The sequence below is a fragment of the Mugil cephalus genome, chromosome 14 (genome assembly GCF_022458985.1).
Source record: "Mugil cephalus isolate CIBA_MC_2020 chromosome 14, CIBA_Mcephalus_1.1, whole genome shotgun sequence".
NCBI lineage: Eukaryota > Metazoa > Chordata > Actinopteri > Mugiliformes > Mugilidae > Mugil > Mugil cephalus.
In genome coordinates this window covers 18,785,446-18,794,583 of record NC_061783.1, presented here as the reverse complement: position 1 = coordinate 18,794,583, position 9,138 = coordinate 18,785,446, and the positions used below count along the sequence as shown (strand labels likewise).

Genomic DNA, 9,138 nt, shown 5'->3' with positions numbered 1-9,138 from the left:
CGATACTCAGTCAAAGTAACAACTCTGGTATCGGCGATACCGATCCAGTACCGATACTTTGCGTGAATAGACCATAATGTGTCTGGTAAACATAAAAAAGTAGAATATTTCAACTCATAGCTTCATAAAGAATACAAGACATTAGAGTTTATGTTAAACTCGGAAGTTTATTGAAGGATGGATGTAGTGATTACATCCTCCCGAGACACAAGCTTTTTTAATGTAGGGTTAGTAGGACCAAGACGTATAAAAACTAAACATCACTGAACAGGAAGTAGTAGTTTTTGAAAAAAACAATGTCCTCATATGTTGACACTGGGATTATTTCATTATTTACATTGTAAAGAAGTCACCAGAGTGTGACAAAATATATAAAACAGTATTTTAATATTGCAATTAACAGAATTGCAAACAATGAAGTCCGAATGTCCTCAAATGAGTACTTGCTAATTAGCAAACATTGTCAATTTGTTAAATAGGCTTGTCACATAAATTAGAAACGTTAACAAGCATAAATAAATAAATAAGTTTTAACCTTTGTTACCATTAGATGGCAGACTAAAGTGTCCACGAGGACAATGGGTTTAAATGAAGCAGAATAAGCTAAACCTAAAACTTAACGTCCCCATGTGAGACAGGCCGGGTCTCAGGAGGATAAAGCTGAGCTCATACAACAGCAGAAAAACCAAACAGACAAAAATGAAAATGCTGTTTCAAACAATTAAAAATAATAACACCATTCAAATAAATTATAGTTTACCTATTAAGAACTACTATAAAATGAAAATTTGCATATTAATTGTGACACTGTCCTCACCATAAATGCCTCGTATTCTGTGTTGTGGTTTAACCTGAGGTGTTTCACAAGGTTTATTGTGTTGCCACAATAGTTTAGTTACTTTCCACGGTGTTCCTAAGTTACCTCGAATGACTTAAGTATCGAAAGTATCGATTATTCTTATTTGAGAATCAATTTGAGGATATAAAGACCTGGTATCGGAAGTATCGATATATCAGCATCGATCCGCACTTCACTAGTTTCGACGTAAACGCAGCGTGAAAGAAATGAGGAGTTAGAATGAATCAAAGCGAATAAAGTAAGTTATCAGCATCACTGAGAGCCACTAAGCGCACTTTAAGTCTGTTTGTTGTCTGTGATAAAAATATTAACTAAGCTATTTGATAAATCGACTCCTGCGGGCTCTATTTTTTAAGAAGACATATTTATTGTCAGACTGTGTACGTTTTTACTTTACATAAATATATATAATAGTGCGTTTTATTTATACTGTTTTTATACTACATTTCCACGAACAGCAATCGTAATTTAGACGTGCCTGATGCGCACAGCTCATCCGACGGCATAACTTTCACTTTCGATGTTCACTAAAATTAAGACAAAGTATTATCTTTCTGTGTGTGTGTCTTTATCTTCGCAGTGTCTCCGACGTGAGGATGCAGAGACAGAGGCGCGTGGTGGAGGTTGTGGGGGTTCCAGATGTTTTACCAGCTGACAGGATAGTTGACAAACTGCAGGTTTATTTCCTCACAGCGAAGAGTGGAGGAGGAGATGTGCTTCAGTTGTTGTATCCTTGTGATCAGCCGGGACAGGCCTTCATCCTGTTCGAAGATCCTCGGGGTGAGTCCCGGAAAACGCCAGAAACTACTTTATGTTGCTTGATGTAAAGTCTCCATGAAATGTTTCTGTAATTTCCTCCTTGAAGGTGCATTACCTGGTCTTTGTTGTACTATAGCCCCCTGCTGACCATTAGTGTGAAATACAACAACAACAACCTCTCCCTTGCCAGTTCATTAGGTACACTACTAGTGGAAATAAAAGCGTTCTAATATAATAATCTTACACTAAATTTTAGCTCCATGGCTGCTATATTATATAGTTGTTTTTGTTGCATATTGTTCTTCTTTTACTTGTTATTCCACCTTTAATCCCCAAACCTGTATATTAAAATCTCAGGTGTGAATGTTTCCTGTTCTAAAAGAGTGCAGAGGCCCTCAAATGGTTAATTTGGGATACATTTCAAAACAGAGGGAGAGGAAGGACTTGCAGACTGTCACAAATACACTCTCCTGCCACTACATTAGGTACACTAGGGTAAATTCTAATAGACTGGTTCTGCATTTAATCCTCGTTTCTGATTGTTAGAAAGTTCAGTTTATGTTTAAACAGCACCAGTGAGGCTTTAATTCATATATATGATCATTTTAGGGCAGTTTTTCGAGTCCCAGATCTACCCTGTAGATCCCATCCCCCCTTCAGGGTAGATCTAAGATTAGTTTAGCTTAATTTCAAGTGCTAATCTGAACATCCAAGTTAATGAGCTTCCCACTACACCTCCCTGCAGATGTTTCAAAATAAGAGCATTATTAAGAAATTAATGGTGTATGCCCACTGAAACAGTACAGCCCTCATAATTTGAAACGGATGCAGATTGTGTATTAATAGCGTCATGCAGCAACTAGAACAATGCAACCAGGAGCGAGATCTCTTAATAAAACACAGTAAATTACTCCTGCGAAACGGATGTAATTAGAGAAACAAAATCCTGTTACCCTCTGTGGCTTAAGTAGATAAAAGTTACATTTGAGTAAATAAACCTATTTCTACAAATGTCATACGATCTTTTTTTAAAGGATGTTTTATTTTCACGGACCCTTTGCAATTACACCTTCGACCACTAGGGGCCAGCAGACCCCCGCTTGAAAATCACGGTTTTATTTTAGGGGATGTAGTTTCTGAATTTAACACTGTAGCGCTTGTGTTACCCGCTGACCACAATGAGCTTGTCAAAACAACATATGCCAAACAAAAACACAACAAAACACCAAAATCAGTGGTACCTTAAACCACAGCCTCCGAAATGAAAACACAGTTTGGTACAATTCAGAACAAATCCTGAATACATTAAGTTTCACGATTCAGCGCATTTGCTGGTGTACCTAATGAACTGCATGACTATTTTGGCTCACTCTGTTGTCTACAAAAATATTTCTCAAGTTGAGGTTATAAAATCATGTTGTGTTTTGCTTCACAGTTGCCGCTCGAGTCTTGCAGAAGAGCTCTCATGTGTTGGAGCTGAATGGTCAACAATATCATTTAAAAGTGAAAGTGTCTGAGGTAACTGATGATTTATGTTTATTCCCTTCCTGTTGTTTTGTTACTTGTTCAGCATCGTGTTTGATTCTGCTCCCCTCTCTCTGTGTTATTCTCAGAAGGATCTCCCGGTGGAGGCAACCGTGCATCTGAATCATTTTCAAGACGAGACACAAGTGCGACAGATCCTCGGGTCACACGGTTTCACGGTGACAGATCTGGGCGGAGGTCGGGTGAGCGTTGAGGGTTCTTTTTTGATGCTCAAGGCCGTGAAGGTTAAATTGGAGAAGCTCGCGAAGAGGCCGACGCGCTCATCCTCACCAGCGCCTGCAGTTTCCTCCGGAGCCATTCCCAAACGTGAGATTAAGAGTCTTTCCAGAAGCAATTCCCTATCCAGACAGAAGCCTCCACACGAATCCCCATCTTCGCCCGACACCTCCTCTTCTTACGCATCCGGCTCCTCACGCAACCATCCACTCTCTCAGGAGAGAAGAGCTTCTTATTCGCCAGACGAGCCTGCCTCGGTCAGGCCTGGGGTTGAGTCCTTCGTTGTTGATGCAGACGTGTTCAGCTATGCTGACAAGGTCGAGAACAAAAACATTAAAACCCTTGTGAAAACCCATAAGGTTGCAATGGATGCGAAGGAAAATGGTGACAGCTACAACATCACTGTAACGGGGGGAAACTCAAGAAAAGCCGTCAGTGAACTTCAGAGGTTTTTGGAGGGTCTCAGCAAATCACTACGCACTCAGGAAGTCCCTCTGGTGGACATGGATTTTGAAGGCAGGGCTCTTTTACAGAGAATTCGGAAAACCAAACACATTCACGACTCAGTGCTGGTGTTTGAGCTGGGAGACAGGCTTCACCTCGTTGGACCGTCCAGCGAGAGCTACAAGTTGAAGCAGAAGTTACTGGGGAGGCCGGTGGATGAGTCGGGACGCGGGGGAAGGAGCTTCGTTAGAGAATCCAGGAGCAGGAGCAGGAGCAGCTCCCTGCCAACGGCCCATCAAAAGACCACGGGAAGAGAAAGCGGTGGAGCCGTGGCTGATCCATCTCCCGGTGGAGCTGCAGGTTACTCCCCATCAAAGTACCAGGACGATAAGCAGAGTGGAGCTTTGAGCAGGAGAAGCCACTCGGAGTCCCGTGGAAATAAAAAGGCAGTAAAAGATAACAAAGACGGACAAGACACAGGAGAGAATCGTCAGCCTAATAAATTAGTCAGAAGACTCCCACAGTTGCTAAATTTTAGACAAAAAGATATAAAGGAAATGTTGAAAATAAATAAAAAAAGAAAGTGAGCAGGAAATTGCATGATTATAAACAACACTAAAAACCACCAGAGTTTTAAAGGACATACCTACAGTGTTAGCATACCTTAGCTTAGCATACAGTGCATGGCTGCATACAAGCTCACAAATTATAACACGCAATATCTTGCGTTCAATTTCTAAATTTTTATTCATTTCACACACACAAAAAAACAATATGCAAAAAATAAATGAAAAGTTTTGTTTACCTTTTCTTGACCTGCAAGAAATGAATCGACATATTTTTGTCTGTCGATCAGATAATTAACAACAGAATGTTTTATTGTTTGGGCAGAAGGTGAATGTAATTCTAATTATTTTCCTGAATCAGACTTTCAAACAAACAGATAATTTTTAAAATTTATTGTTTATTAAAAAATATCGAAATGGCAATATATCGCGATACTTTTGTTCCGATACAATATCGATTTTGAATATTTTAATATTGATTTTAAAAGAAAGTCATGTTTTGCGCCAATGGTGCAATAAATTGGAGGATCATTTGGATTAATATTGTTTTTTGACTTGTTTTGTCCAATGAATTATCACTGACATCTGATGTACATATATGCAATGTGTGTTTTGTTACCAACTGCCACCTCTAATTATTATATATCTTGACTTTGTTTGCCCATTATGATGAAATGTTTCTGTATGACCTCAAATGTTGTTTTGAATGACTGGCAGCTCGAAAAGCCAAGATATTATTTGACTTAAAATTATGTTGTTAGAATGGTTCATATCCTGTTGATCAGTTAGTTGCCGTGGTGACAGATGGCTGCTCAGTTTGACCACGTTATACCGTTATTTGATGAATCAATATGTGGTACCGTCCGTTCTCTCTTCTATGCAATTCAGGCTTGAGTTGATTTTCCGCAGATTAGTTTAAGACTTCACGCGCTACCTCATTTACACCACTACAAATATGTATGAGAATGAGTGTTTTAAATATAAATAATGCAAATTGGAAATATAATTTAACGATAATTGTTTTTTTGTTGATTAAATTCCACGTTTAATCCTCCGTTCGTTTGTGCTGTTCTATAATTGTGGGTGTGGTGCTTTTGTCCCAGCGTGTTTTATTGCTGCTGTCGTTGCTGTAACACCTAAATGCAACATCTAGATGGAGACAGATGAGACGAGAGGAAGCCTGAACAGGAAGTGAAAACGTCTATGACCTCTTGCAGAGAGAGGAAGTACTGATGAGGATCTAACTGACAACTGTAGTTACACAACATAAACTAGATTATTGGCACTTTTTTTGTCTTACAGTAAAAACCAAACATTTGAATCAGGCGTTTAAAGAAAGATTCAGGATGTCAGGAAGCAGGTGAACTCTCCACAGTAGGTAAGTGATGTGCATTTCCAACAAGTGTTTCAGTCTAGTGCTGAAATCCCTCTATTCATTCAACTTTTCAAGAAATTTTAAGTATAAATGAGAGAAGTTACTTAAAGAGGGGAGCACTGATGATTAGGGCTCTGATTCATAGGCCTTTATCTTTTCACAGTTATAACGAAAAGTCACATCAGTTAGATGGGAAATCTGCCACAGAGTTAGCACTGTGGTTTCCACTGTTTGTTTGTTGGCCTGTTGCCTGGTTATTTCACACTGAACATTAAGTCCAGAGGATATTAAGATGGAGAAGTCACTCATAACAGTATATTTAAATCATTTTAAGCTCAGTTTGTCACGTTAACAATATACATGCATATTACACCAATCCTAACTGAAAGCTCAGGTCTTTTTCTGGAGCTGTATCGCTATATATCAGAAGAGTTTTGTTCAGTCATTTCAATTTATATACCATATAGTAAATTAGAATCATTTGAGTCAACTCAATTGCATTGTTAAACTGCCATTTAGGTTTTCATACAAAGCAACCGTTATCATTAATCAGATAATACAGGAGTGGGTTTTTGCTTGTCATGGGAAAAAACAACAACTCATCATAGTCATGATGAGTCACTTGTCTTTACCCTAAAAAAGATGAATAGAAGAGAAAACTGCAGAAACATCAGATGTGTGCTGAACATCTGCACAATTCCATCAATGAGCTTCAGTTTGATTTCAGTTAAAGTGGGAATAAGATTTTTTTTATCATGTTTGTCTTTTATAATCCTCAACCGTGACAGATGAAAGGTTTTCTTGGCCTGCAACTACACAAACAACAGCTTCAGGGAACACAAGGAAATATGATTTTGTGTTGGTCGAGGATCAAAATTAGTCCAATAAAGGTGGAAATTTGAAAACTAGTATAAAAAAATAATACGATAAAAAGCTACCGTGAGCATGTTGTGCTATGCTAGATAATTTACTGCTGGTTATTCAATGCTAACTAGAAGAATGAAATATTTTTTTTTTTAAAAAAAGTTGTTAAACTGCAGAAATTTGGCAACATATTCACAGAGTCCACAAATATATTAAAAAAAGTAACATACACGATCTTTAATCGTGCTATTAGCATGCTATATTAGCCTCAGATAGCGACTTTGATGGCTAACGATGACGCTAATAATGTTAGCGTTGTTGGCGTTAGCATTATGATTGAAAACAATGAAAAACTACGTATACTAATAAAATATAACATTCACAACAGCACTACGAAGAGTATTATTATTATTATTGTTGTTATTAGCTATTTGGGTTATTAACTACTTATTTAATAACGTTACAATTTCAAGGCCGACTACAGGATTCAACAGTTAAAATACAATTGTGCAAAAATGTAGACTACATAGTGTTAACTATTAATAGTGTCCCCAAGCACACAGAGAATAACATTTTCAACCTTTGTGTGGTTAAATTAAGTTTGCACACTGTGGTTTTAGCCTCGGACTGCTACTGCAATGACTAATGGCTGCTAAAGTTTACAGTGCTAATATTAGCGGCTAATGCTAGGTTTGTAAACTTTAGCAGTAGACAGTAATTAGCAGTATGCAGTAATTCAAAACAGTAATAATAAAAGATAGCCTTCATATAATATTAATACCAGCATTAAAAGAGTGGCTAGAAGCTGTTAACAGTGGTTTGTGGTTGAAAATTTGACAAATTGCAGTCCCCCATTTATTTCCTCCATATCCCTGCAATCGTCTTGCAGTCCAAACAAGCTCAATGCTATATGACTAAAATGACACAAACAAGTTGAAAAGTTCTTGCCACAAGAAACAAGAAGTGATGCAAAAACCGATTTGGAAATCAACAACTATTCTTGTGTACTGCAGAGTTTAATCGTGCACACCTTCATACTTACATGTGTTTTACACGTGTGGCTGTAAGACATGCAGAGTTCATGCTTGTCTCTATGTGAGTTGGGAACCTCTGGTTGTGAGAAACCCCCCAAGGGACTTGTTGTGCTGCCAATGCCAAGTTAAGAAAGGAAATGCCACGATCCTTCCCAGGAGATAAAGGCCACTTCAACCCCTAAATTAGAAAGATTCAGTACACTTGTCTGGCAGTATGTCAAATGTTGGTTCATGCTTCTGGGAAGTAAAGATATACAGAAAACACACGCGGCACAGCACAACAGGACTGAAATTAAAGCGTGCTTGCTGTTGCTTGGTGACAGTTTAGAAATACTGAGGCATTGTGGCAGGAAGAGAGAGACAGAAGAGGATGCAGAAGTGCTCTGAGCTTTTAAAGATAGCCTCCTGCTATTTATACAGATCCGTGTGAGGGCATGGGCTGAGTGATAGGATGACGTGCTTCAGCTTGTAGACCACAGCTTCGTGTGCCTTGACTAAGCACAGCCTAGTCTCGTACCAAAGACCACGCCACGCCTACACTGCACAAGCACACTACCGGGGCCCCAGAAGTCGATCATACTTCTCTTTCCTCTTCCTTGAGCTGCTTTCTGTTCCCCCTTGCGTGTTGTCTAGTGTTTTTATTTATTTTTTTTCTTTCATTTTTGTGTGTCCGTGGCGAGAACAGGCAGGGATGGCGGAGCTGGAGGGCCTGGAGTTTGGGAAGTCAGACTTTGTGCTCCTGGATGAGGTGACGATGGAGCAGTTTATGGAAAATCTGAAGCTGAGGTAAGGCCTGAGGTACTGTTAGAGAGGAGGAAGGGAGGGGAGGAGGGTGGAAGCAGCTGGTAGCCAGAGATGCCAAGGCTTATACTTACGTACGCGTTATCAAAACTAGACTACACGGTGGTACAGGTATTTGTTTAGTCAGCTTAAATGAGGCGAATGAATGGAAAATAAGCAACGTTACGGTGTAATTTCTCATCATTTTGTCAAGTGACATTCACAGACGTTAACTTGAGGACATGAAGGTGGAACATAACGGGAAAATAGACAAAATAAGAATGAGTCATCTCTACCTCCAGTTTCCCGCTCAGCCTCTGAGTTCTGATGTATGTGTTATGTGTTCATCGCCACCTCACGTCTCTGTAGCTGTCGTGCGAAACAAATTAAGCACATGGCACGAGACCGGTAAACCTGTCTAGCCTAATATGTCGTGGTTTTTTTTTTGTTTTTTGTTTGTTTTTTTGATTTCTTTCAGAAGCTTTCTAATCTCAAACTGAGATCTGTTTGTGATTTGACACTCGCCTCTAGATACGTCCAGATGAGTGTCACTTCCTCTGGGACTTTCACACAGGGGCATCATTATCCTCAAAGCACACGACACTTTTAGACTCCAAAATTTCCCGATAAACCCCGAATTAAAACCGAAAGATAACATTTCTTAGCCGTTATGAGCACACGGCACATTGACATTTT

At 39.2% G+C, this 9,138-nt stretch overlaps 2 protein-coding genes across 3 annotated transcripts in view; both read left to right on the top strand.

The window, feature by feature from the left end:
- The first annotated feature begins 666 nt into the window (after window positions 1-666).
- Window positions 667-5,443, top strand: si:dkey-154b15.1. Of its 2 annotated transcripts, XM_047604369.1 has the most exons (4): window positions 667-1,097; window positions 1,440-1,639; window positions 3,054-3,136; window positions 3,232-5,443. In XM_047604369.1, the coding sequence occupies exons 2-4, from the start codon at window positions 1,456-1,458 to the stop codon at window positions 4,408-4,410; spliced, it is 1,446 nt and encodes a 481-aa protein (XP_047460325.1). In that variant the 5' UTR covers window positions 667-1,097; window positions 1,440-1,455; the 3' UTR covers window positions 4,411-5,443. The 2 variants fall into 2 exon arrangements, with proteins under 2 accessions (XP_047460325.1, XP_047460326.1); XM_047604370.1 differs by lacking the exon at window positions 667-1,097 and having other exon boundaries at window positions 1,122-1,639.
- Window positions 5,444-8,221: 2,778 nt separating this feature from the next.
- The window catches only part of myo1g (myosin IG), a 53,770-nt gene continuing 52,853 nt past the window's right edge, over window positions 8,222-9,138 (top strand). Inside the window, exon 1 of the mRNA XM_047605708.1 lies at window positions 8,222-8,448. Coding sequence (XP_047461664.1) covers window positions 8,354-8,448 — 95 coding nt within the window. The 5' untranslated portion in view covers window positions 8,222-8,353. The remainder of the gene's footprint in view (window positions 8,449-9,138) is intronic.

Excerpts from the sequence above, each read along its gene's own strand:
- si:dkey-154b15.1 (XM_047604369.1), top strand. The coding sequence starts at position 1,456 with ATGCAGAGACAGAGGCGCGTGGTGGAGGTTGTGGGGGTTCCAGATGTT. Across the intron at positions 1,640-3,053 it reads CCTGTTCGAAGATCCTCGGG|TTGCCGCTCGAGTCTTGCAG; the intron begins GTGAGTCCCGGA and ends TTTGCTTCACAG. Across the intron at positions 3,137-3,231 it reads TAAAAGTGAAAGTGTCTGAG|AAGGATCTCCCGGTGGAGGC; the intron begins GTAACTGATGAT and ends TGTTATTCTCAG.